Here is a 27925-nt window from a genome sequence, read left to right on the forward strand (position 1 = left end):
GCCCGCACAGGAAACATGACGGTGGGCCCGCACAGGAAAAAGAAAAACCACATGACTTCCTGTTAATGAGAAAAAATGATCAAAAACCTTCCTACCTTTAAAGATAGGAGATTATGAATCTGAAAAAAAATAATCAATGCATATTTCTCATAGTTCATCCATCAGATTTCTATACCACTTAATCCAATTTCGGATCCCATCTGACTATGACTCAAGCACTTTGAGGCTTCTTAAGCAATTACATAATTATGCTCCACAAGCTAAATTAAAGGAATGAAGGAAAACTGCTCGAGGCCTAAACCCTTATTTTTAATGCGACCACAAAACATTGCAAAGTAAAATAGTGGCTGGGTAGTTAAACTCTATAAATCTTATTTTAGCTAGATGACAAACACAAACGTGCCTCTGGGATTTGCTTCGTCTATTCTGAGCTGCTGGGAAAGCAGTCATATACCGCATATGCATATATGACTTTGTAAGAGCAAGTATTCCCGATGGACGTGTGAAAAGCTTTAAAAAGTTACTGCTTTTTAACACAGGAGTAACTTTCACATTCTTTACGTCTGGTCCTCTGGTCGGCTCAGCGTACTGCAGCCTCAAAGCTGCGAAGCTCCATTTTAAAGACTCTTCGGAATGAAGTCTGCATGTTCTCGCTGTGCATGCATGCCGGGCTTCTTACTATAAATCCAGGTTATCTTCTGGTGAATGGGTGATTAGCCTCATGATGAACTGGAGACCTACCAAGGCTGCACACTGCAAATTGTAAACCTTGTTTGGACAAAGTGAGTACAGAAGACGGATGGATGTCGCTTTGCTGGCAATAGAAGACTTCAAATTGCACACACTGGACCTTAAGAGTGTCTTTGTAAGGATTCCGACTCCAGCCTGACGGAACTGCGTCCAGCCGGTGACGGCAGGTGAATGATGTCAGACACGAGAGGTCAGCCTCAGGACATCCGGTCAGAGAAGCTGACCATCCAAACCAACACTATCTGAGCAGATCGGAAGCTCTTTACCCCGGTTGTGTTTGGCTTTTAAAAACCACACTCCAGACCACCTTGAGCTTTCGCTTCAGCCTCCTGTTTGAAACCACCGTCTCCTCTCCGTTAGCCAGTGTTTCCATTTAATACACACTTCCAAACCGCCCTGCCTGTTTAAAGGCACCCAGTGTATCAGAATGCTGCGGGAGTATCTTCTCTGAGTTCACCTATCAGTGTAGATTTCTTCTCTGGGATATAAAGTTGGCAATTAATGTGATGAGGAGCCACTGCGACCTTGTTTATGATGATAGCATGGTAATAAAATAAAAACTGTTGATTGCTTTTCCAGGATTTCTGCCCCGTATGTGACTTTTAAGGACATCACATGTTATTTTCAGTCATATCTTTGTTCAATTTGTTACAGGGGCAACAAAAGTCCAAGGTGTGGGGCAGCCTTCAACTCAGGGTTACCTTAAAAGCTTCAGCGGAGAAAATCTGGAAGTCGGGGGGAATAATTTTCACAGCATGATTGTCATGATTAGCAGTTTTAAGCTTCCATTTTGGGTTTTTTCTAAAAACCTGAAGAGTCAAATCTTTTACATAAACATTCAAATGTTTGAACCAATTGAGACGAACAGAAACAAAGGCTGGTGTGACCACTTGGACCAGTCCCGTTTCGGGAGAACAGATCAAACTGCCATTAAAAGTTTCAATCGCTGCCATAAGGCAAATCGACTATAAACACTTCATTAATCCCAGAGGGAAATTAAGAATTGCTCCACACAGAATAAATAGTCGCGTTAAATATCAAAGGCTGGATAAAAATGAAATCATTTAAATATCAATATGTACAAAGCTACAAATGGTGGCTTACCAAAAGAGAAACACTCAAAAAGGGCCTATTGAAAATGATTCATTTATTTATTTCTTCCTGAAAATGAGACATTGCAAAACAAACAAACAAAAAAAAATTAAAATCCACTGAATCATTTTGGGAGGGGGACACACACACAATGCTCTTCCTCATCGTCCAGCTAATAACGGCTACAAACTTCAGTGCTATTCAACTAAAACTGTAACTTTCACTGGGCCGCGGGGAAAACGCAACGCCACTATTTCATTGTTGACCGATCCGTGGGTAGAAAACTTGCTCAAACGTCACATTTTGCCCGAGTTTTCAGAGTAAACCAGAGAGGGGGCGTGGTCACACTGCTAGAATGAAACGTGGAGAAGAAAGAAAAGACAACTGAAGTCCGTCGACTCGTCCGTCGGTCTGGTATCGACATGGGAGTACAAATGCTTGGTCCTTGGGTTTGTGTATTTGGTGCGTGAAAGTGTGAACGTGGTTCTAGTCGGACTCTTCCTCTGAGCTGGCGGGTGTGGATACTGCCTCCTCTTCCTCCTCCTCTTCCTCCTTTGCTTTCTGATCGGATAAACAAGGTTTAGTATGTGGCAAATGTTTAAGGATGGAAGTTAATATGGATCATTTTTGGTTTTAAAATCAATTGAAAAACCTCCTTGGCAGATTCAGTTGTACGTGGTCAATCAGCATATTACTCATTTTTAGCAGGTTATATAAAAAAACCACTCCAAGCAATCCCTATAATCCTCACAATTCCTGTAATGATAAAAATAATAATTCTTCTTTTACTTAAAAAACAAACATTTAGAAAAGATGAAGCTATTGTTTTTAAATGTTTGATTAAACACATTAATTGAACTACAATGTTTATACTGTGAAAAGCAAAGTTGTCTTTGAAGAAACTCTCGTTCCAGTTGACAAGACGCCATTGAACTTCTCCCGTCCGCTCAGTTTGTTAGCCTGTGGTTATGTTAGTGATACTTGCAGTGAATTATCCGTTAATGGAAGCTGCTCCAAACCTTTCGCGATAACGCCACTTGTCTAAGCCGGTTTTACCTTCTTCCTCTTGGACTTGCTCTTGTGGTCGGAGTCTGAAGAACTCTCACTGGTCTCGATAAACTCTTTGCTCTTAAAGCTGTCGTTGCCTCCTCCGCGCTCCCTGTCTTTGTCTCCGCCGGAAGACTTCCTCTTCTCCTCTTTCTTGCCGGCAGATTTCTTACGCTCCCTAAAGGATGGAGAGAATAATGGGGGGGGTACAACAGTTACATCTGTGGCTGGACTGGCTGCATCAGTGTGTGTGTGTGTGTGTGTGTGTGTGTGTGTGTGTTGGGGGGCTTACTTCTTCGACGTGGAGGTCGATCCCCCTCCGCTCTCTTTGTATTCCTTCTTCGCTTTGTCGTATTGCTTCTTAGCCTCACCTGCTTTTCCTTCCCACTCCTAAAGAAACGAAACAAACCAAAACGCTCATTTGAAACAAGTCAGTTTTTTAACTCCGTTTTACATTTTCCCCTCCAGCAACTCGTCTTTAGACGGCGATGTTTTGACACGGCCATTTCCCCCCCGGCCTCACCTCTTTCTCGTCTTTGCCCAGTTGTCTCCACATCTCTCCAGCTTTCTTGGAGATCTCGGTGATGGAGATGCCGGGGTTCTCGGACTTTATCCGCTCGCGGCTGGAGTTGAGCCAAAGCATGTAGGCACTCATGGGCCTCTTGGGGGCGCCGGCATCCTTCTGCTTCTTCTGCTCACCGAAAAAGAAAAAAAAAGAAAAAAAAGGTGTAAATATGTTGTTTGCGATGTCGTCAACACAAGGGTGGACCTGAGCTGGTGACAAATCAGTGTGTGGCTGCCGCCGTATGTCAGCTTGAACGCTCACCTCCTTGCGTGGCTTTCTTTCCTTCTTCTCTTTCACCACTTTGACTTTTTTGGCCTTTTTCTTCTTCGCACCCTCGTCCTCACTATCGTCCTCTTCGTCGCTGCTGTCACTCGCCGAGGCTTTGCTGTCGTACCTGATTGGAAGCGAGCAAGTTTAAAAAAAATAAAGCCACTGGAGAAAAAAAAAAAAGGGCTTTCGCTCCCAAGGTATCTTACAAAACTGCAGACTAAAGCGAGCTTTATTGTGAGAGAAGCCACTTACTCTTCAGCAATGTCCTCATCTTCCTCACCAGGGTTGAAAGACTCGTCTGAAGAGTGGCGACAAAGACGCTCAGACACAAACTCACTCGCTCTTTGCAGACATTGGCGAGATTAAAAAAAAAAAAAAAAACGTTACTCACCACTCTCCCCATCTGAATCCTCACTGTCGTTGCCCTCCTCCCTGATCTTGCCCTCAGCCTTCATCCTCTCCAGGTAGGCGTCGTGTTGGTCGTCGTCCGAGTCGCTGTACTCGTCGATTTTACCCTTCATGCCCTGCAGGGAGACTGAACGGTTAAAGTACAGGAAACACCCCACAGCATAAGGAAGAGTCCTCTTCTGAAAACTTTAACACCAGGAATCTTCCGCTAAAAGTTTCCGAACTTAACGTGCATGCTTGTCTATGAAAAGTGCAACACTTTGTGATTCGTGACTTCTAGAGACTCAAATCAACCGCTTCTGTTTTCCAGCAGCAAAATGAGACAAGCACCCAGGAAAATGTACACCAAACACAGATTAGAGTTCTTGATCATCGATTGCAGTCTAATTTCCGTCACCATCACACGACACTGCAGATTTGTTGTGAAGGTTGAAGAACTTTTCAGAGGTTTTATACGCCCCCCTTACTTACCTTTGCTATTATTTGACCATTTTCAGTGTGACAGAACTAAACAGTAACAACAATATAATTGCACCACCGACATGGTGACACAACTTCACTGGAAGTTAATTTGCAACAATGACGCATGGATTTGACCAATTCTGTGTACTTTTACTGATTTAGTTCAGCCAATAACCTGAAACGGGTTCAAGTATTAAGTGCACTATAAAAAGACTTCTTGAAGAAGAAGGGGAAAAAAAATCAAACCATTTTCTCCTCCTCCCACATGATCTTTCCCATCATCATGTATCAGTATCCACGCCTGCCAGTGGACGAACAAATGACGGGAAATGGAGAGTGTGTCCATTCATTCTAATTGACCTGTTCGGCTGACCCCCGTCGCCATGGTAACAGATGGTCATGTTACCAGCACAACCGCGCGAGTCTTTGGCCAAGTTTGTTAAAGACGTACCGTGAGCATACGATACATATACGTCAACAGATCTGTTTGTGTCGTGTAATCAGCGCTTGCCCGAGTCGGGCAGTGCTCATGACGACAAGTGTCGAGAGTTAAAGCACAGCAAAAGCCCCCGGGCCACACATTAGTCAGCACGATGCAAACAAACACAAAAATGATCAACCCGTCTCAAACCCCCCCGCCCCCACCCGCCCAGCATCCAACGATCAGTCATAAATCACTCGAGAGTTAACAGGTTGGAAAAACTTACTGCAAACAGTAATCCCGGATGAAATCCAGAAAACAAACCTTGATCGAACATTTCAGCAGCACGCCATGCAAGCAGAAATCACTGCACACCAATAAAGTCAAGTTCCTAATCCACACCAGACGCCCATAACCATACCCACCTTCTTCTACAGGTGTACGAGGACAGACACACAGGGAAAGGGCAACAGGAATCAATAACTGGGACATATACTTTTGTTTCACAAAGTGGGGAAGGGAGAACAAAACGGCGAAAGGTTTTACCTCCTTGAAGCCTCTGTTCTTGATGTTGAGCTTCTTGGCGTTAACGAAGTCAAACAGTTTTCCGTACTCCTCTCTGAAACAAGAAGAGGGAAACCAAGGGCCAATCTTTTTAGTGTCATTTGTGCTGTACCTTAAGTAAAACCAATGCGACAAATCATGTAGTGGCTGGTTTTCCTGACTGGGGGGGGCGCTCGGGAGAGCCACCGCCTCACCTCTCGATGCTGCTGAAGGTGTACTGGTTTCCCTGCTTGGTCTCGATCTCAAAGTCAAAGGAACGCGTTGTGGTGGTTCCTCGGGCGAAGTTGACACAGGAAATCTCCTCGAAGCGGAGGTGAACCGGGGGTTTGTGGACGTAGATGAAGCCCCTTTCCAGCGGGTAGAGGAGCCCCGAGGACGCTTTGTACGAGCAGGTGATGCACTGAGCGCCCGAGTGGCTGAGGGAGGAAGTCGGGAGCATGAGGTGTGTGTGCTGTTGGGTGCGTTTAGTTTCTCAACGACTGAAGAGTTCAAGGTGAATGAGGCTCCTACCCCTGGAAGTTGCCGGGTACAGTGATCTTGCGGTTGACGAGTGCCTTCATTACCCTGCTGACCATCTCGTACAGAGACCCCGACATGTTTTTACTGAGTTTTCCTTCAAAGCGGCGCTCCACGTCATCCCTGGTGCACACAGCGGGAGAGGGGAACAAAGTTTGTAAGCATGGAACTAAGTTGAAGCTCATGCGCCTGTGAATCGCTCCCTTCAGACCTTTGATGCCCCCTAGTGGCCACACACTGTACAACTTGTACCTTCATTGACTCCATCCATAACCAAAGTAAAAAGCCTTGTAAAGCATCTATAGATGATCAAAGATTAACTCCCCTACACATTCAGCCGGTGCATTCATGGCCTCATACTCACTCGTTCATGTTGAGCGTGAGGCTGATATTTTCTTCTTTGGAGAAGAGCAGAATCAGGAAGTGGTAACGTGTCTGACCCTGCTTGATGGGAGGATCCAGACTGATCTAAGACAACAACACAAAACCAACAAGCGGAGAAGAATGTGAGAAGGAATGAGAGAAATGGAAGATAGAAACAGGGTGGTAACCTGTTGTGAATTAACAAAGAAAAATAAAAAAATTACCACAAAGAACATCTGCCTCTGATCCTTATGTGGCAGCAGGAAGAGACGGAGGACGGTGGTGTAGGGAATCTTGTAGTCGAATGTTTTACCGTGCAGGTGGAGGAAGGTGGGATAAATACGAATGTCATATCTAAAAGAAAAAAAAGAAAAAAGAAAACAAGTTGAGAGTGGTAGTCTCAACACTCACGCCGAACTGTGACCTTTCAGTACAGAATAGTAATACGTTATAATAGTACTACGTCACCATTCAAATGACGGGAACTACAATCACCCACCTTCCTCTGGGTGTGAGACACTGCAGCTCTTTGAAGATACACACAGCGTCTCCTGTGGCCTGGATCACATCGGCCTTAGACAACACGTTCTGGGCAAACGCCTGATGGAACGCACACACACACACACACACACACACACACACACACACACACACACACACACACACACACACACACACACACACACACACACACACACACACACACACACACACACACACACACACACACACACACACACACACACACACACACACACACACACACACACACACACACACACACACACACACACACACACACACACACACACACACACACACACAGCAACAGTTTAAATCTGATCGACACAGAAAGCAACACCACTACTTCCTAAGCCGATGTCCCAGAACGGCGTCCTCCTTGCTGACCTCCACGGGGTCTTGTCGCTCGTCAGACTGACTGGGCGGGACGTAGAATCGGACCTCCATGAGCGAGACTTCGGTGTCGTCGTTCTGGTGAAACTCCAGAGTGACTTCGTTCTTCCCCGTGGCACACTGGGACACGTTGGACAGAGGAATCTCAAACGCCGTGTTGTCATTGACGTCGAACGCTAAGAGCGGCCCTGTCACGCGGGGAGGAGACAAAGAACAGTGAGAATCTGGACGGGTCCCCACAAAGACACCCAGTAAACATACATGCCTGTCGGAGAGATTTGGGCGATTTCATCTTTTTACCTGAGAACTTGGCCGTCCCCCAGTTCCAGCCCTTCACACACATGTCCTTCTCCGTCAGCTCCAATTTGTAGTTGACCTTGAAAAACTCTGAAATCTTCTCAAAGTCCTGAAAGAGACACAAGGTAGGTGTGAAAAGGACCGTCGAGAGAGGAAAAAAAAGGATCGGCGGAAACGGCAGAGGAAGGCCCTATGTTAGCGAGGCAGTAAAAGTACTGGCTCGGCATGGGTCAAAGCTTATAAAAACATCGGCTGACAGGGGAGGAGGGATGAGGGGATAATTAATCACGATGCAATTGTAACTGTGCCCACCGCCTGGGCCTCTTGGGAACACAGGAGGTGAATGTAATCCATCCGCCCTCTCTGTCCTCCTGCCCGAAACTACACCGCTGACAATCAGCCTGTTTATTTATCCTACAGGCCTGCTTAGAACAGAGAGGACTCACACACAGTGACAAATACATGCTCAATCTCTCGCTCTCTCTCTCCCTCACACATACACACACATACGGTCCCAGTAGTACAAACACACGTGGAAGTGATTGCGGTGTGCGAGTCTGTGCAGAGCAGAAGGAGACTCTGTGGGAAACCAAATTTACGCACCTGGATATCTGCCTGTCCATAAGGTTATTACAGCCAATTAGAGCCAAGTGTGTGAGTGTGTGCACTGCACTGGGGTGCATCAGCATGTTTGTTGACCAGGATTAAAAGGTTATTTAGATTAGAAAACATGTGCAAGCACATGTATGAAATCCAGAGTTTGCAGTTACGAAAGTCTGGTTGCAGTTCTGCGCATCAGCTTTAAAAAAAAAAAAAAAAAATCATAAACACTAAACCTCGTCCGCCAGGTACCAACTCGTCTGTCTTCTATTAGCGCCTTTCTCAACACCGCTCTCCAAAAAAAAAGTTCACTTTGTTGAAAGAAACTTGATTTAAAATCAACCCCGTGGAATAAATCTTAACTTCACCTGAAATGTTTCACTACTGATGTCAACATGATTCACACATTTCTGGATCGAATCTACAAAACAACCGGGGTAATTTGTTTGAAAATTCAGCTGAAAAGTCGATGTCCCTCTATAAACCCGCCTAATTGCAGTCAGAGCTTCATAGTTTTGTCCTTGAAGCTGAAACGCTCGGTTACCATCTGCACGCGGATGTACACGTCTTTACACTCTCTGCTCTCCCACATGACAATAACAGGTCCGCTCCGCAACAGACGCTCTGGCAGAGACGCACCGTCTTGCTCAAGGACACTTTTGTAAGGACAGCTGAATCGAAGCGTCTGTTCCGCACGCCAGCAGGCGAACAGGCAGCCAATTCTCGATTGCCGACACTAACCGTGGGATAATAAACAATGAAATCATGGCCTGCGAAGATCCAGACGAGAAGATCCATCTCCCAAAAAAACATGCTGATTAACCCCAGGAGGCAGCTGCAGGCTCCAGGTTATATACCCACTCCTCCACCTCAATGATATAGTTGTGTGTTGACATTCTCCGTACACTCAGAGGAGCAGAGAAATAAGAAAAAAATAATTTAAATAAGCAAACATAATTTTCTTTCTTTTCTGCAAAATCGTTTCAGTAGATTGTTATAAACACCGACTCACATGAGCTGATGATTACAGTGTTTATGGAGCACACATGCTCGCGCTGGTTTCCCTCATTAATCCCATTAGGAGCTTTGGGCAGAAGAGGCAGCCCATTCACATACTTCTGATAGAAACACATGGATGCACACATGCGTGCACAAACACACACACACAGGGATTGTGTGCTCGTCCGCAGTATTTTTCGATGGAAATATTCGACGGGGACTGGAAATTGTTTATAGGTGGTCTCTTTGCTTGTGTTGCATCGCGTTATGAGCATAAGGCTGAACAAACTGTCCCAGTATAAAATATCCCACTGGTGATTTGTTCGCCAACAAGTGAGGTAACAATTATTAGAAAAGATTTAAGCTCTGGAAAAAAAAAAAAAAAAAGACAACATCATACGAAGACCAAGGAAGTCATTACAACTTCAAATAAAGTGTATAACGACAGATTTCCTCCCCCGCGACCGTGTCAAGTGTGCTCAGAACGTACCGTGTCCCTGAAGCCATCGTATTTGTAAACGTGGCCTGTGCTGGTGCCAAGTTTGATGCCATGACCTAAACACACTCGTCTCCACTGGGCCTGGTTGAGCTCGCCGGCCGCGATGCTGTCCACCTTCCCTGTCTTGCTGCTCTTGTAAACCACGTTTTGTTTGCTGAAACGCAACCGGCCATCATTCTGTGGGTGGGAGGGAGGGAGAGGGAGAGGGAGAGGGAGAGGGAGAGGGAGAGGGAGAGGGAGAGGGAGAGGGAGAGGGAGAGGGAGAGGGAGAGAGAGAGAGAAAACAATTTGAAGAATTGATGACGATTAATATATCTGCTGGCTATCGTGAAACTTTGGCTTGCTGAGCTTCAAATTACACAACATAAACAAACTTTGTTACCAAAAGGAACTACAAATTCATATCCTGCTAGTCCTCAAATATAATCAAACTTTTTGCAAAAGTAACAACATGAGGACAATGTATGAAGTTAGCCGAACAAATCTGATAAATTGACTATTTTGAAGAAAAAAAACAGTAAATACAAAAAAACGTTCTTGTGATTACAGCTTATAGTACTTTGATTGTCTCTTTTTAGTTGATGTTACATTTTATTGAATTAACCAGTTAGGAGGTGGTGGCCTACAGGGGCTTGAGAAGCAAGTTTAGGATCGATGAGAAATAGGAAGGCTTGAATGGAGAAAAATCATTTCTCCTGAAAAGTGCAATAAAGCACACAAAAGTTAAAGTTGTATAAAGAAACTTTTTTTTTTTTAATAATTTGAAACTAGACATTTGGAGTCTTTAAATATTATCGTGAGCAGTTTCACTTTTACAAATCAGTTTAAAGAAGCTTTTGAAAACCATCATCATGGTCTGTTTATCTTAAAGTGATGTGGCGAACCACAAGACGCGAGACTGGGTTTGCACACTGCTTCAGTACTATTAAAGACAATTGTAGTGATATTACTCCTTAGTAATGCTAACCTGTGAACACTACGATTGAAGTTGTTGTAGTAAATAAAAAAAAAACAACCCGAAGAGCTCATCTTGGTCTGCTGTGAAGATTCAAACCACTTTCTGATCCCACAATCTAAACGTGAGAAAACAGAGCGATGTTCTAACGGGAGCAACACTAGTTTTCCTCCAGGACACTGCCACTCCAAAGCAGTGGCAGTGTCGGGTGGAGACACTGACCCAGGAGCCTTTGACCTCTTGGTAGATCTCATTGAATTCCAGTGTGTCTCCCATGTCCACAACAGGCGCTTACTGAAGCTCTGCGGAAAGAAAGACAGACACAGCATGAAATAAACAACCAGAAATAATTTCAATTTCAATGTGATACAATCATGCATCCCTCTTAAGACTGTAATCTGGTGGCCTGTGATGATGGTTTCATCTTATTCCCACTGTTGATGATACACACTGCGTCAGATTGTGGTGTATTGTAATGTGGTGTTGTTTCATTTTAACGTAAACTTTAATTTTCTTTCACCTATTAAACTCTCTAAATACACTTGATTTAGCCAATAGCTAACGTTGCAAACAGCAGTAAAAGTAAAAGCAACGGGTTATAGTGACTCATCCGGCGCCTTCTTGACACATAAACCCGCGATTAAGGAATCAGATATTCAATTTTTGCATAAAAAACGATAACTTAACATCCACGCAGCGCCAACAACAAAAGCTAGGCTAACTTTTACTGTCACGATGCGCTTCTTTTATGTTACACACCAGACCGACGTCACTCACGCGCTTTCTTTGAGACGCTGCGCGGATACGCCGTGCAGCAAATCGAACACACCCGCAAAGCTAGGTGTGGGATAAAGGGATGAAGCGCGGTCTGGAGTTCTTGCTGTAAACAAAATAGCTTCGACTCAAGTCCACAGAGCGTCTATGTACATTGTTTACTCGCGTACACTCGAATATAAGTTCGTGAAAAAGTGAAAAAGATGGGAAGTAAAAGAGTTTTCACGTCTTACTTTCAGTGTGATGAGCAGCTTCGCCTGTTTCCCGCGTGTAGCATCGGAAGCTAACGCGACGTCACAGGAAATAGTCATCGGGGTTTTTTATTTACTTCCGGTGTCTCGAACCGAGCCAAGCCGATTTTTACACCTTGTAGAGTCTTGACGAATAGATGTACACACCCATTATTGCTTCAGGGTAAATTGTGTGCACACTATTAGAGTTATAGAGTTGTCATTATAACTCCTGTTTTAATCTATGACGTTCTTATTGAGTCTGCGCAGAGCGGGTTGTAGTAACAACTCATCACCACTGGGTGTCGCATGGAGTGCTTCATGAGACTCATGGCAGATTGCGTTTCAATAAAAAAACAATATTAATCACGTATCTCCGCGTATCAAGACATAATATATGCATGGTAAGTAAGTAAAAAATATTATTTCATAATGTAGAGCCACGTGCAATTGAAGAACAATGTGGGATGAAGGTAATTTAATTTGGGAAGTGTAATTCAAACTGTTTAATGTGACTGTAAATGAAAAATTGTCACGTTACCGTTTATATTTATTTACAAAAAAGATATCAGGAACACTAATCTGAACGGTCACTTTCTAAAATAGTTTTGAATAGTTTGCTTTCTACAACATATTTTCACTTCAGAAATTGTTAAACTGGCGATCAAAGATTTTGAAGCATCAGTCGAATAAAGTTTTGTAAACCGTCTATATGTCATCAAAATAATTGAATTATCTAATAAGTAGTAGTAACAGAGCATCAGACCTGCATTTAACAAAACTAAATGTAAGCGTCGAGTGGTGTTGATGCAATGCTCTTTTCCTAGCATAATGTTTTCAATCTTTGGAAACTCCTGCCATGTAAAACATTAGTCAGATTTACCTGCAATATAATCGTTAGGAAAGAGCTTTAATTAATAGTGAATTCATTAAATACAGCCATTTAAGAAAACGTAACACAATGCAGCTGTGTGCGCTACTCTACTATAAGCTTATAATAACATGACCAACTGGAAATTCTGTAGGGCTTCAATCATGAAATCGCAACTATACTTTCGGGCCAAATAAGTTAAACACGCCGGTTAAGCAATTCCGTCGAAAACTCTGAAATCAGTGAACTTTCGGGGGGCCCTTGAAATGCGCTGCGCCCCTCTCCTGCTCAATTTACCAACGGATCGGGGGAATTCACTGTCAATATACACAACGAGGTCACTTTAGTCCGTCGCATGAACCTGGTCTTAAACGGACCTGGCATTTCTTAGCGATTAGGGAAGAATTTAACCAAGAGGCCCAGACTCCCATGAGATTTATTAAAAAAAAAAAAAAAAATAGAGCATATTTATCTTGGAGCCAGAACAAATTGAAGAAGCTGTGTGAGCACAACATATATAATGTGGCCTACTGCACTTTAAGTGACAGACAGAGGTGAGAGAAGAAGATCAAGATAATCTCTTCGTCAACAAAACCTAAAACCCGAGGAATGAAGGGAGAAGAAAGAAATGTCGCGGAGCAAGCAAGCACTTGCCTTCTTTTTCACTTCTTCGAGAATCAGAAAAGAAAACAGGGATTATTCCCCTGATGGATTAAATTCACTTAGAATATTTGGCTTTTAAAAATATCATTAGACCAGAATATTTGAGGTTTTTAACCGTCTCATTAAACAGAAGTTATTCTTAAGCGCATTTTTTGGGGAATTTTACGCACAGATAATAATGGAGAATATGATTGAAATGCGTTGTTTTATTTAGTTCCAGGGGAACCTGCTTAGATGGTAACATCGCTTCAATTTGACACAGTGTGCAAACAGGTTGTTTTTTTTCTTAAACCTGAGCAAGTATGGTAAAGATCAAATGCGCAAGACGTGGAGGGGGGGGGGGGGGGGGGGGGGCTCGTAAAGTCCTCGTTTCCTGTCCGATCTGGGGGTCGCCGGGTCCTCCGGGACCTCGCCGGTCTGATCCAGCATCTCATTAACGGCAGGAGCAGATTAGAGATCAAACGGAGCAGTCAGGTTGCGCTCACGGTGGGTGAGGAGGGGAGGGAGACGTCAATGAGTTGTGACAAGTCCCATGGTTCCGTCGAGCCGAGCCGCGATGCGTCAACGCGGTGAATCACCCGCAGCAGCAGCAGCAGCAGCATCGAGGAGGAGGAGGAGGAGGAGGACGGGCGCGAGGAGGGAGAGGAGTCAGGGATGGGAAGGAGGGGAGGAAAGAAAGAGGGAGAACGGGGCAGAAGGAAAAAAGAGGAGGAGGAGGCGGAGGTACAAAAAGGCTCCGCCGTCATTCAGTCTGTCACACGGACCACACAAAAAGTCAGCGGACCGTCAAAAAAAACCTCTGCTCCATCCGCAAATAGTTTATCCGGCTGACTCCACATCACCTGTAGATTCCCTCCTCATCCTCCCCAGGAGAGCAGAGTAGCCTGAGCTCAGCCGAAACAAGATGAAAACTTGGTGATTTTTGTTTTGTTTTTTTGATACTCCCCCTTCCTCACTTTTCCCCCACTTTAATCGGTTTATTTCTGCTCAGAGTGGATCGACTTCTGCGAGCGCACTCAGAGGAACCGGGAGAGATGAGAAGGTTTTGCAAAGGTAAGACCACGAATCTTAAAGTTGTCACTCTGACAGTTCAAGCGAAATTTATTCCACTGCTATATGTGCTATTTTCTTTCTTTCTTATTTTTTTCTCCATCCATTTCTAACCATAATGAATATTAGAGAAAGTGCAAGGTTTGGTGTTTCACTACTTTATAAGAAAAGCTTCCAGTTTTCACAGGTTTATTTAAATAATGAAATGGCTCATATAAACCCCCTCGAATTTCTTTGTAATACAGACAGGAAATCATCCAATTAAATTTTTTTTATAATTAAATGAAAAGTTAAGTTGTTTGACATTTGCTTTCAGTCATTTCTTCACAGGAGACATGGTATTATATAGGAACACAATTGGTTATCAAACCCATGGAGAAAAAAAAAAGTAATACAATTATGAATAGGGGCAAATTACGGCAATAAAGATGAAAATTTATGTTGAATTTTTAGGACTGTATTCGAGAAGTGAAGGTGCAAATATTGTGAGAGGAGGCACAGAAAAACAGGGTGCTGAGAAAGACTAGAGAGAGGAAGAGCGAGAGAGAGAGACAGAGAGAGAGAGAGAGAGAGAGAGAGAGAGAGAGAGATGGGAAGAGGAGTCTTATTCACAGAAAAAAAATGACAGGGGTTGATGGGGTCAGAGGCAGCAGAAGCCCCTGTCTAGTTAGCTGTCACCGATATGAGAAAGTACATGATTCACGTTAGTCAGGGTGTGAAGACACACACACACACACACACACACACACACACACACACACACACACACACACACACACACACACACGATTCCCCGCGGGGATGGCTGGTGCGGCTGCTGCTTCGTGTCTATGAAAGGAAGGAGAGGGAGGTGAAAGCCAGAGGGGAGAGATGGTATTGAAGGACGACCGTGTGACAAAATGATGGGCTGAAAACAAACACACACACAAAAAAAAAAAGGATCACCGATTTCCTCACTCCCTCCCTGCCGTCTTTCCTCTTCCTTCCTGCTTGCCGTCGTCTTCCACCGCTCCTCTCGCCCCATCCAGGTGGTCCTGCCAATGTGAAGCAGCCGGCCGTCAGCAAATTTTAGTGAAACTTAAGAAGGGCAATAAATAGAGGGCTGAGCGCAGAACCAAGCGCTGCTGCTCTCTTCTCAGCAAACAAACAGACAGAAAAAAAAAAAACCCCACCGTTGAAGAACATGTCACCTTTGACACACGCAGACTCTTGACCTCGAACCCGATCTGCTCAGGTAGATACACAGACGTTACGCTTTTCTCGATATTAAATATACAAATTCTGCTCTTGCGTCTCATCGCTTTTTAATATGTTTCAGCGCGTTAATGATGAAAGATTTTTGTGTGTGTATTGAAAGCTATGAATAAAAAACAACCCCCAAAAAAACTGGTCAACAGGAAACAAAAGGAGAGTGGAATAAAGAGAGGGAGGAGAGGATGTGGAAAAGAGGAGATAAAGTGAAATTTCCCATCTTTTGATTCTCGCCCGTCCCTGATTCTTCACGGTAAATATCTGTATGTCAAGAGGATGTGTTGCAAGGGGGGGTGGGGGGGGGGGGGGGGGGGGGTGAAGAGAGGTCGAGGCAGATAAAGAGTAAATAGAGAAAGGAGGGAGAGAGGGACTGGCGGTAGAGGGGTTAATGCAGTGCAGATTGACAGAAGTGAGCAGCACCCAGAGGGAAAGAAAGAGGAGAGAGAAAGGGGGACTGATATAAAATGAGTCGGTCACGCTTTGAACAGTTACACATGCTGTTTACATTTTTCCCAAATTAACATGGCCCCTCGCTTCAGAAAAACTCTCCCTCTCCGGCTCCCTCTCTCTCCCCTCCACCAACTCCTTTTTCCTCTTCCTCCTTTTTTTTTTTTTTTTTTTTTTTATCTTTTCCCTCCCGTCTCTCAGATCAGCAATCTGGACTTTCAACACAAAAGATCCACATTCAAAATTTCTACGGCGCTGATTTAGTCAATGGAATTTTGTGTAACCGGTATGTTATACCGCAGCGTTTCAGTCTTTATTCACTGCACTGTCACGTATTGGAAATTTGACATTGGTCAAACTTCCAGACGTAAGGAACAAGTAACCAGAAGCTGTAAAATAAATATAGAGGAGTAAAAAGTCCAATAATAGCCTCTAAAGTGCAGAAGAGTTCATAAAAAGCAGGCCTCCAGTGGTAAAATTTGTTTAGCGCTTGTGTGGTGCGAGGAAAAAACCCCAAAACAAAACAAAAGGCAGACTAGTTTTACAGCATTGAGCAGACGATATGTGACAGACAAGACTGCAATGAGACTACATGAAAATGACTGCATTGTTCAAATCTGAACTTTACCAGCATATGTATTAAAATTATTAAAGGAATTTTAACACAAGAGAATTATATAACAAAATGTTACCAAGTGTTGCAACTTGAGAACATGCAGGGAATCTGACATTTTTTTTTAAAAGAAATTATTGGCAAATATTACTACAAGAAAGCACAATAGAGTTATTGTTGTTAATATTAAATGTGATCATTACTTTTGATTCGAGACCAAAATCCACAACTCAACTCTCCGATGACTAAATGAAAGAAAAAGCATCCAATCTCAACGAGTTAGAAGTGGAAAATATTTTTGCCTTTGTACTTGTTATGAGTAGCTGCAGATTTTCCTCCTGTTCATTATCCGCTGATTGATTCAATATTTCATTCGCATGCTGGCTTTAATGGGCGTCACGGCAGTCACGACTGCATTTAGTTCTACTGTTTTTTATTTACTTTCTATCACTGTGCTTCCACCTTCTTGTTTTTTCTGCGAGCTACGACAAAAGAGTCAGAACCTGAGCGACGGCTCCTGCTCTTATTGTCTTTCTGGCTTGTTTTCCATGAGTTTGGGACGAGGAAAAGTTTTGCCCAGGGTGGGGGTGAGGGGATTTTCTTTTCTTTTTTTTTAGAGGTAAATTAAAAACCGAAGGTCTGAAAAAGGCGAAGGAGGGAATAAAATATGTTGATGGAGGGAGCGAGTGGAGCCAATTAGTGAGAGGAAGAAAGAGGGGAAAGGTAATTAGGGATAAGAAAGGAAGGAGACCCTATAATGGAAGTTTGATGTTTCGGGGGGGAAATTTGGGGATGAAGTGGGACAGATGAAGCGACAAATAAATTGAAACCAAACATGCCGATAGAGCGTGTAGCATCTGGATTTCACAGATTGTTTCTTCAAAAAAAAGAAAAAAAGAAGGGGGGGGCAAGGATACGTTTGCTTATAAGGTGAAGGAGGAAACAGACAATAAAGCAAGAAGGAGGATGTTGAGTTTACGACTAGCGAGAAATGGTCTCACAGAGAGTTTCTGGGCATAAACATAATTTTTATTGGCCTTTTTTTTAATGCGTGTTTTCTTTTGCCTTTGTTTTTGGGTCAGTGATGTTGTTTGGCAACCCTTTAGTGAGTGTCCGGTGCCAAGAGGATCAATTTGAAATTCAGCATGAACTCAATCCAGAGGAAGGAAATCTCGTGGGAGAAGAGATGGGAAAGGCTGTGCGTGTGTGTGTGTGTGTGTGTGTGTGTGTGTGTGTGTGTGTGTGTGTGTGTGTGTGTGTGTGTGTGTGTGTGTGTGTGTGTGTGTGTGTGTGTGTACACAAAGGTTTCTTTAAAACTATAGGAGTATAACACCAGCGCACGCATGGATCCTGTGCACACTCTGGATGCATATGTGTGTGTGCATGCGAGTGTGTTGCGTTAGTGAAGGAATGCACACTTGATTGAGTACAGGCTGCACATAAATCTGGCCTTTAACTGTACACAGACACACACAACACTGACCCTGACCTCAGACGATCGAACCCTCCCTACAAACACCCCCAAATCTGCCCCGCTGTCCACTTGGCCTCTCTGCCTCCCACCCTCGCCAGGACATTGTCCCCTGGCATCCGCTGGTGTGTTTAGGTTTAAAGGTACAGCGATAAATGCACATGTAATACGTTGCAGGAGAGTAATTAAAAGGCGGAAGAAAAAAAAGCAAACAAACAAACTTGCAAGACATAAACAGCTCATCTGACTTTGGTTCTTTTTTTTTTAAAAACAGAGCCACAATGAGTCTTTCTACCACCACAACAAATGCATGAGGCAATGCTGAGGATGGTTACATAATGCGGAGAGAATCACGTTTTATAGCTAAAGTATGTGGGTTATATTTATTAGTAATGAAATTCACCTTGAGATTACGCAATCATTGAGGGCGACAGACATCGAAACGTTCGCTCTGACGTCAACATTGAAATGTCACAATTAACATGAATTGAAATAATACTTGTCAATAACAGATTTTCTTTTTCTTTTTTTTAAAGTAGCCCACGTCATAGTTTTATTACTTATAATGGAATTCATTTTGATCTAAATGCCAGGGCTGAAGCAACAACTAAAAAAAATGCTCCAAATGTTTCCCATCATTTCTGCGTTTCCTTCCAGCTGTCAAAAACGTTATGATGCTTCTAATTTTGAACTAAAAGTAGAATCGGAATAGTTTTTCCAATTTCACATGAGCAAGTGACGTGAGCCTGGCGTGTAGCATTCTTCTTTTTTTTCTTCTTCTATTAAATCCAGGAACTCAAAATGCATGAAAACACCTCGCAGACATCAGATTGATTCAGATTTATAGGTGGGTTGTATCATATTCCAACTGCACCTCTGTCGATCGGGGACCTCCAGCATAAAATATATCTCAATGCATCATTTCTGATTAATGCCGTCCTTCTGTGATGCGGAGGACTTCTCCACAGCAACTAAATTCAAATCAAGTGTGAAGAGTGAGAGGATGTCGAATGCAGCGGGGGGGGTGCGCTTCGGATCTGGAAAATATGTCTCGGGCTTGTTTGAGGTTAAATCTCACCACCATAAGTACGTCTTGTCAATATCCTGTTTCATAATTAGAGTTCATCAGGAAATTATTTGTTACATTTTTTCCTTTTCTCGACCTGATTCACTCTGTCTTTTGTGTATTTTTATGTTTTGTTTCTGTTAAAGTCCTCTGATAGCAATAGAGGGCAAACTTTTTTTTTTGGCACTGGGTTGAGTTTTTCCTGGACAAGACCGGAGAGATTTACATGCACATGGTTTTCCCACAGTACCAAATTCTGTTTAAGTGCTTGTTCAAAAACCTCAAATGGCGCCGCACGTTGGGAAAAGTGAAACGCTAAGTCCTCTTGTAAGGAAGCAGCGACACCCACAAACACTGATTCACCGGTTTAACCGAAACGCTGTCGGGAGTAAAGTCAGATGTGTTCGCGAGGGCAAACCTTTATTTGCCCCTCGTCGTTACCCCGTGGCCCAAAATTCAACCCTGAACCCCCGACCCTGCAGCGATGTTTGATTTCGACCCAGAAGGAGCTCGGCCGACTCCAGAACCTCATGTTCAGCTCTGCTTTGCAGATGGCTGCCAGACTCCGAAGTGCCAGAACTGACTTTTACACCAGCGAACAAACCGAAGATAAAAATATGATCTGCTGCGGGTGAAGGCGCTCCCTGTGTGTGTGTGTGTGTGTAGCTCTAATAGGTACATGTGTGCAGACTCGCACACAGACGAGAGCACAGAGGCGGGTCACGGTCGGCCGTTGTAGGGAACCCCTGTGTTGCTGTAACGCAATCCTCCCGCGGAGAATGTTCTGGTTTCAACCCTGCCCTGCGGAGTGTGCTTCCACTGCCAGGTACACAGTCGCAGCCCCGAGCCTGCGGGGGCTCGCCTTGAAGTCGGCCTATATGCCGCCGCCGACATTGTACTTACTCAATTTGATGTTATATAGCGGCGACACGGCTCTCGGTCTGAGTCGTCTCCGTTGAGTCGTGCAAAAGGGTGGTTGTTTTTAGCCACAGCAGAGGCTGCTTCTAGACATGTCAGTGCTCAATCAAAACAACAAGAGCCCTTCACGTCTGGCAGCCATCTCCAAGCATGTGGCTGCAGACAAAAGGAAACAGTTTTTAACAGTTTAGGCTGATTTTTGCCAAGAAGACTTTTCTTTCTCCATCTCAGGCTGCTCTTCTTTTTTTTTTGGTACCTGTTTATTTCTTTTGAATGCAACCCAGTTTTGCACACTGTGTATCCTTTTGCTTTGGGGCTGTTTACTAAGAAACAATTCAGCGATGTCGTGTTGATTTGAGAGTGTTTTGATGTTAATGGAAGATGTTCGGCGGGGAGGAGCCGGCCGTTTGATGAGCTCCAAATGCTCTGCCGTCACTGGAAGCCGCAGAGTGTCTCTGACAGGTGATGAGGCTTTTGAGGTTGAGGAAAACACAGGAGGCTTCTCAGATGAGCGTTTTTCTGGTTGACTAACTTTGAGAAGTGTGTTCATCTTCCCTGAAAGTCAGAAATACGCAATACAAAAAAGTTACAAATGTTTTAAAAGATGGACTGTTGTATTTTTTTTTTTTAAAGCACAAAAATCTGCTATTGGAGATTCTGAAATCTTTTATTAGGTGTTATAATACGCATTGATCAGAAACGAGACAAATACAATTTTTTTCCCCTGCAGTCTACGTGCATGTCTGTAGGAGTGAGTGGAAGTTACCCAACCACAGACATTTAGAAAATAGTCTGGAAGGAGGCTTTGATGTAGTCGACAGCTCAGGGTCAACAGGTAGTGAAAGAATCACTGCCTGGAAACAAGTAGCTTTCTTTTCTTTTCCTTTTCTTGATACAGTTTAAAAAATCTTTATTCAAAGCTATTTTCTGTCAATAATTTGTTACCCCGTATTAAATCCAAACTTGTAGTTTTCCCTATCTGTCCATAAAATTCAAGTCACCACACTAAAAAAACATATTTCTCAGTGAGACTGAGGTTGCCAACTGAGTTCAGCTGATATAGAAAATATGTGTCATTACAATAAGTAATTATCACTGTGTCATCACTGCAATTTGTTGTTTAATTAAATAGATAAACCTTTCCCTTCAGTGCCTTTTGCGTTTTCCTGATTATTTATATTTTATTTGTTATACCTCTCACTTTCAAAACCACAAATTCCGTCCGTAAGGTCTTGATGAGAACCAACTTCTATAATGATCATATTCATTATACATGTGTTGTGCAGAGGACGTTGCATTTTTTTCTGTAAGCTTCTTGGTGTCATAGACCGCATGACATCACGGAGTTTCTGCCCAACCCATATGAGTGCATACCGATACGGCAAATGTAAGTGGCTGAGTCAGAGTAAAAAGGTGTCGGCTGTTTTACGTGCAATGGAAGATTTTTTTATTTTTTTTAGCACACTCAAGTGCACGGAAGGAGTAACTGTTTCGCAAGGTGTTGAATGTTATTCACTTAAAACCTCTTATTCGTCCTGTGGGGCCCGTCGACAGGGAGATGAAAGAGAAGGAAAGAAAAAGGCAGTAAAAGACGGAGTCGGGGAGCTAATCGGGGTCAATTAGCTGCTGTGTTTTTTGGTTGTTTTTTTTTTTTTTACCCCAAGACACAAGGAGATAAGAGTGTTGAGTGGGAAAAATGTGAAAAAAGTTTAGAGGGGGAAGGGATGGTGGATAAAGGAAGGAAGGCTTTAGTATAGCGTGACTAATGCGAGAGGAGAAAAGGGAATCGGAGTGGTGGAGCAACAGGAGGCCCGAGGTGTGTCCTCACAGGCGAATCCCAGAAAATCCGACAGGGTCACACACATTGTGCGTTGCATATTTCACACCTGTTGAACAGCAGCATGCTTTGCCCCGTAATTACGAGCATGAATCACGGCTTACTGTCAGCGGTGTCAGGAGGATGAGCGAGAGACCGGGGGAAGAGGATGGAAGGGGATGATGGAGAGCAGAGATGACAAAATGAAAGTCCTCTGCTGAGAAGCTGCGGCCGTGTCGAGAGAGAGTGAGTGGGTGAAGAGAGAAAGTGTGAAAATGAAAGCGTCCAGAGGGAGCAAGCGTGGGACAACGAGGACGAGGACATACATGAAGTTCCTCAATGTTGAAAACCACCTTTCAGCTCTAATTTTCTCGGTTTGAAACCGGAGACAAGCGCACTAAAAGGTTTCCAGCATTCCTGCTCCCACTCATACACACACACACAGGCTGTATACACACACAGCAACGTGAATTTAATCCATATATATAATTATGGCTCCAAACATTGTCACAAACACTCACACAGTAATATAAAACACCTACACAAACACTCTGTAACCTAAACAAGGGGTCCACAGCAAACACACGACAGATATACACACATGCACGCGCACCTACACGCATGCACACACACTCACATACACACTCCTTACCAATAACTTGAAAACAAAGACATGTGGCTTTCTTTACAATCACAAACATTAATGTGAGTGTGCGCGCGTGTGTGTGTGTGTGTGTGTGTGTGTGTGTGTGTGTGTGTGTGTGTGTGTGTGTGTGTGTGTGCTTGCACGTCGAACAATGCAGCCGTTTGTCAGAAAAACAATGACATCCAAAATTATATTGAAACAGAAGAGGCTTGATTGGCTGTTTGAGATCCACTCTGATCCAACAATATGTAAACAGACAAAGCCATTGCCATAGAGACTAATAAATAAAAGAAGAACATTGCAAACAGTCTCTATAAACATTGTCCTAATGGAGTGAAGCTTAGTAACTAACTGGAAGTCGATTCTATGTTGAGCTCTCAGTCCTCATCTTCGATAAAAAAAACCCCCCCAAAAAACTCAACAACCAAGTTAAATAATCATAAAAAGTAATTAATTTCAACCCATTGTTATGATTACAAATACCTCTGCAGCTTGTGTTAATTAACACTTGGGACACCCGAGACACGATTGTCATTAAAGGAATGTCTTACGTCTGTCTTGAGCATTAATGAAACTCCTTTTTGTGTTTTCGTTTCCTGCAGTCTGTCAGCACCAGCTCGTCTTGCTATTGGCTGCTGCCATAGCGGCGGCTGTGGATCCTTCCCACAACCTCGCCAGTGAGAGGACTTCAATAGAAAGCACGTACGAGCTGACCAAATACCTGGAGTATCAACTGAAGGAAATCAAAGACGTATATGTGAGTCATTTTGAGTGATTGTTCCACCGCAGTTTCTATCGAATGTGCAGAATTTATTGGTGCTAATTCTCATTAGGAAGATTTTATTTTTCCCCTCTCTCAAAAATGATGAATATACACAAACACACGTACACACTTTTAGCAGTTAACAAAATAATTCCTGTTGATTTAGGTCAGTAATGGTCATCCTCAATCATCCTCAAAAACAGAAGGGCATTGTGCTGCTGCATGTGAACTTGTTTTTCTCACAGTCCACATTTAATTCATTCTACATCAACATTACTGCGGTGTATTTGTTGTTTTCCTGGTTACTTCATTCTTTGGGTAAAATCTAGCAAATATCTGTTGCTGTTGAATAAGAGAAGAAAAAGCGAAGGCTGAGTTTATTTGTTGCAGTCTTGGCCTTCGTTTCCCGTGCGTCCTTACATTCACCATGTTAATTTGCTGCGATCTGGGAATGTGGTTGCAGAACTCTGTCAAGACAAGAAACAGAAGCGGATAATTCAGCTCTGACAGGTTTTATTCAAACCCTCCGGTTAGCCAAACTATTTTGAAACTAATCTGGAAGGGAAATCAAAGCCAAACTGCAAAGTCATTGTGGGACATCACAGTTTATGGGGCGACTTCTCCGTCTAACCTTGATTTAGTGCACATGTATTAAATCTCAATGTGATTTTAAGGCTTTTTAGGGTCGTGAAAGAAACACAAACTTTTAGTAACGTAACTCGTTTTATAATCTGTCTGAAGCGGCTTCAGTCGACGTGATGACGTCTTTGCTTGTTTTTTCTGGCACAACAAGCTTTAGTTACGAAATAGAGCTGTTCAATAATAATGATTTCTTGTCGAAAATGATGACAGTTGGATCCAGGATGAGAGAACCTAAAATAATCCCGCAAGCTTCTTCTTGTCTTCTCGTTTTCTCCTCTGCAGCTGACCTATCTGGGCCCTCCGTTCAATGAGAAGGACTTCTCCCCGCCACGACCCAACAGTACAGCCCTGACCCTGCCGAGTGCTGCCACCCGGCTGGAGCTGTGGCACGGCTTGGAGAACCAGGCCCGTCTCGCCCAGAACCAGAAAGCCTACTCCGTCCTGCTGGCGGCGGTCCGGGAGCTGGCCCGCTCCACCCTTTGCCCCTCCCTGAAGACCTCCCTGCTGCACTTCTGCACAGGTCTGGATGGGCTGCTGGGCTCCATATCCGCGCTGATGACCACCCTCGGCTATGCGCTCCCTCCTCAGTCGGCGAACATGCGAAGTAGTGTCGGTGAGCTGCAGTACCAGCAGAGGGGGACCGGAGGCAACAGGCCAGCTCCTCTCATTGGCCCGTACAGATACAGAGCCGGATCGAGAACGGAGTCCGGTCAGCGCAACAGCCAAAGGCGGAGCGGGACGAAGGTGGCCAGGGGAGAGAGGGAGGACGGCGTGGACGTGATGGAGAAAAGAAGGGGGAGAGAGTGGAGGAGCGAGGCGGCCGGAGGGAGGAGTGGAGGATCAAGGGAAAGGGGAAAAGGAGAACGAAGTAGAAGGGAGAAGAGGGAAGAGTCAGATTTTGAGAAAAGAGCAGCAAGTGTCGAAAGAGCAGCGGAGGAGGAGCAAAATGAAGAGGTGGAAAGATGGGGCAGAAGATTGATGAGTATCAATGAGGATGATGACGAGGAAACGGGCCCCTCTGAGATGAGGATAAAAGTGTCGTACCTCCGCTCCACCTCCCTTGAAAAACAAACCAACAGCCACGAGTACAGCTACAACCTGAACGCTCGCCACCCGGACACGCTCAGAGAAGAAGACGGATTTATTTTAGATTCGAACCGAGGACTCAGAGTAGAGGAGAAGAAGACAGAACCAGATGCTTCCGCCTCTTCCTCCGTCCACTATCAGCACATTCGGCCCCCTCGCTCCGTCCTGCCCCCGACCCTCCAGCCTCCTCTGTCCACCTTCTCCCTCCTGTACCAGATCGGGGGTGAGGAGCACACTCTCCTCTCCCAGCCTGTCCCTCTGTCTTTACGAAGAGGCACCTCTCTTCTCTCACCCCCTTTGAATCCGCTCTACTCCCCCTCGTCCTCCGCCTCCTCCTCTTCGCTGCTGTCCGTGCGGCCGACGATGAACGATTTCGCCAGGAAGGTAGAGGGCTTTTGGATACTGAGAGAGCTGCAGAGCTGGCTGTGGCGATCAGCCAAAGACTTCAATCGCCTCAAGAAGAGACTCAGAGGCTGAAACCTCCGGACGAGACCGGACACTGAGAAGCACGCACAGACACACAGAAGTGCAGTATATCAGAAATCTATTATTTGCACAGAATCTGCATGGGGGGGGGAAACAACAACAACTGAGAGCTTTAACAGACAAAAGCACATAGACGCATTCATTCTTCACAAATTACTTCATACTGTACTGGAATACGTGAATGAAGAATCATTTTGATTGGAAACTAAAAGTGCTCATGGAATCTAACCCACACAAAGCCAACACATTACCAGCACTGTCATCCGTTTAAGGCACATAGCAGCTCATTGAGCGAGGCACACTGACACTGGGCTGAGTTACCGGACTTCACGGCTCACAGATCAACAGGAATACCACTGTAGGTGGTTAGACACACAGAGGGTCGGGGGCAAACGGAGGGGCAGACAGCGACAGAGACAGTGCAGCCATTGAGCGAAAGCTGATTCAGTGACCCTCAGTTGTGTGAATCAGCAAACATCCATTTTCTCTAGAGGAAGAAGGAAAAATGTCTGAAAGGGTAAAAGACAAAAGGGGAAAGGGAAAAATGGCCAGAAGGGTGATGAGAAAGGAACCGGAGGGAGACGTGACTCAGGAGATGAGCACTGGAAATAACCAGCAGAGGCGTACTGCTGAGTAACCGCAAGTCAACTGGTCAGTTACAGTAACCCTACAACAGTGCTACACATGCTGTCCACACACACACACACACACACACACACACACACACACACACACACACACACACACACACACACACACACACACACACACACACACACACACACACACACACACACACACACACACACACACACACACACACACACACACACACTCTGCAGTACTGAGCGGGGTGACGTATCATTCCCTTCTATGCTGCTTTGGATAAGGCGACCATAATTAGACCCACTCTTTCATAGCAGAACTTTTCTAAAAAAACCACAATTCCCCAACATCCCCACCAACATCCCAACAGTTTTTTTTTCAACGTGTGCAAACAAATAGGTTGGACAAAACTCTCAAGATGGAGCCAATCTATCAAGCAGCACCACTAAAGCTCTCTTTCTAAACCATATCGACCAATCAGTTGATTACAGATAAAGCCGAGGCTGTAAAAACAACACGTTGTTATTTACTATCCAAACAGAGAAGACTCCAGAAGTCACGGTAGCTTTTTGTAAGCAGTTCCAGCTGATAACACCCCATCAATTACTGGATTGCTGCTTTTGCCTTTGTTGTAAATTAAACATTGATTGGAATTATTATTAGCACGGCCATTCAATTACAGCAAAATCATTTTCACATTATTCAAACAAAGCACAATGTGTGACCTGAGACAGACGGTGGAGGATTTAATGTTCTTACATTTGGGCTGTGCCAAGCTTGCCGTTTTGCACCATTCCCAAGCTTCATTTACAGCTGTGCTAAAAGGCCGTGCATCAGAGCTCCAGCTCCGGTGTGTGCAGACACTAGATCGCTGACATGGTACTTCACCAGGAATCGTATGTCTCTGGAAAACCATGAACACATTGAAAAATGACATTTGCAGGCTGTTATCACCTTTTTATGGCATTGGGGAGGCAATAATCAGAAGAACGTGATAAAGTGACCCGGTTCTACATTTGGAGGGGACTGATGGGGCTCATTGGATGAAACCACAAACCTTCCGACAGCAGATTGTTGTTTTTTATCTGAATAAGAAAAGTAAACTTACGTAATCGTGTAAAATGTGCAGTCTTTCTTAAACTTAACCGAACTGCAAGTATGTCAGCATGTTGCCAAACGTGATCATTTTTCATGGCAGTATAGAGCTGATCTGCTTGTTGACATTATACTTGCATTTTTGGTTAAGAGCATATCATATGTAGAGCATAACATATTTATAGTTTGTAGGAACGTACAATCCAAACACTTTTCCATGTGCCTGACTTGCTGCTAAAGGGTGTTTTTCAGTTGTGATGGTGGCACACGACAACCATAATAACGTCTATTGGTCCTGAAGTGCTGCTCATGTTTTCTGAAGAACAAATGGATGATCGCGGTGACAACATGACACGAAAAAAACAATAGTATGTAATAGTCAATCTCATGTCAAAAATGTTAGAACAACTTTATCAAATGTTTCCTAATTTTTCAACACACTGAGGTTTCTTCCAAAATGCTTAGGATTCTTTGGATTAAATCTGTTGTTTTGTTTCTGGAGCCTGTATTAGATGAAACAGATAAAAAGGTTATGGATCATTTCTAAACTATTTATTGAACAAGATGTTTATTTATTTTTCTCCAGTGTGAAAATACTGTATTGTAACTCAAGAGAGAATAAATACTAGCTTTTGTACAGAGCGTGGTGTTACTGGTCATTTGGGAGTCTGCTGGGAGGCGAGAATAAAGAAATGCATGTGAGATTTT

The 27925-nt window shown here is 43.9% G+C and overlaps 2 protein-coding genes across 3 annotated transcripts; one reads left to right on the plus strand and one right to left on the minus strand.

Moving 5' to 3' along the window:
- Window positions 1–1880: 1880 nt before the first annotated feature.
- On the minus strand, window positions 1881–11791 carry ssrp1a (structure specific recognition protein 1a). The gene is made up of 18 exons (XM_080502324.1): window positions 11731–11791; window positions 10946–11025; window positions 9760–9945; window positions 7674–7779; window positions 7368–7561; window positions 6958–7058; window positions 6683–6812; window positions 6460–6563; window positions 6090–6218; window positions 5774–5995; window positions 5562–5634; window positions 4116–4248; window positions 3977–4022; window positions 3716–3848; window positions 3413–3580; window positions 3182–3279; window positions 2899–3067; window positions 1881–2403 (listed from the first exon to the last, which is right to left on the minus strand). The coding sequence occupies exons 2-18, from the start codon at window positions 10997–10999 to the stop codon at window positions 2329–2331; spliced, it is 2121 nt and encodes a 706-aa protein (XP_080358450.1). The 5' UTR covers window positions 11000–11025; window positions 11731–11791; the 3' UTR covers window positions 1881–2328.
- Window positions 11792–14040: 2249 nt separating this feature from the next.
- On the plus strand, window positions 14041–27859 carry clcf1 (cardiotrophin-like cytokine factor 1). Of its 2 annotated transcripts, XM_080501879.1 has the most exons (4): window positions 14041–14176; window positions 14253–14314; window positions 23142–23296; window positions 24227–27859. In XM_080501879.1, exons 2-4 carry the CDS (start codon window positions 14296–14298, stop codon window positions 25505–25507), a joined length of 1455 nt encoding a protein of 484 aa, XP_080358005.1. In that variant the 5' UTR covers window positions 14041–14176; window positions 14253–14295; the 3' UTR covers window positions 25508–27859. The 2 variants fall into 2 exon arrangements, with proteins under 2 accessions (XP_080358005.1, XP_080358006.1); XM_080501880.1 differs by lacking the exon at window positions 14041–14176 and having other exon boundaries at window positions 14213–14314.
- Window positions 27860–27925: the final 66 nt, after the last annotated feature.

This window comes from Blennius ocellaris (assembly GCF_963422515.1).
Source record: "Blennius ocellaris genome assembly, chromosome: 9".
Taxonomy (NCBI): domain Eukaryota; kingdom Metazoa; phylum Chordata; class Actinopteri; order Blenniiformes; family Blenniidae; genus Blennius; species Blennius ocellaris.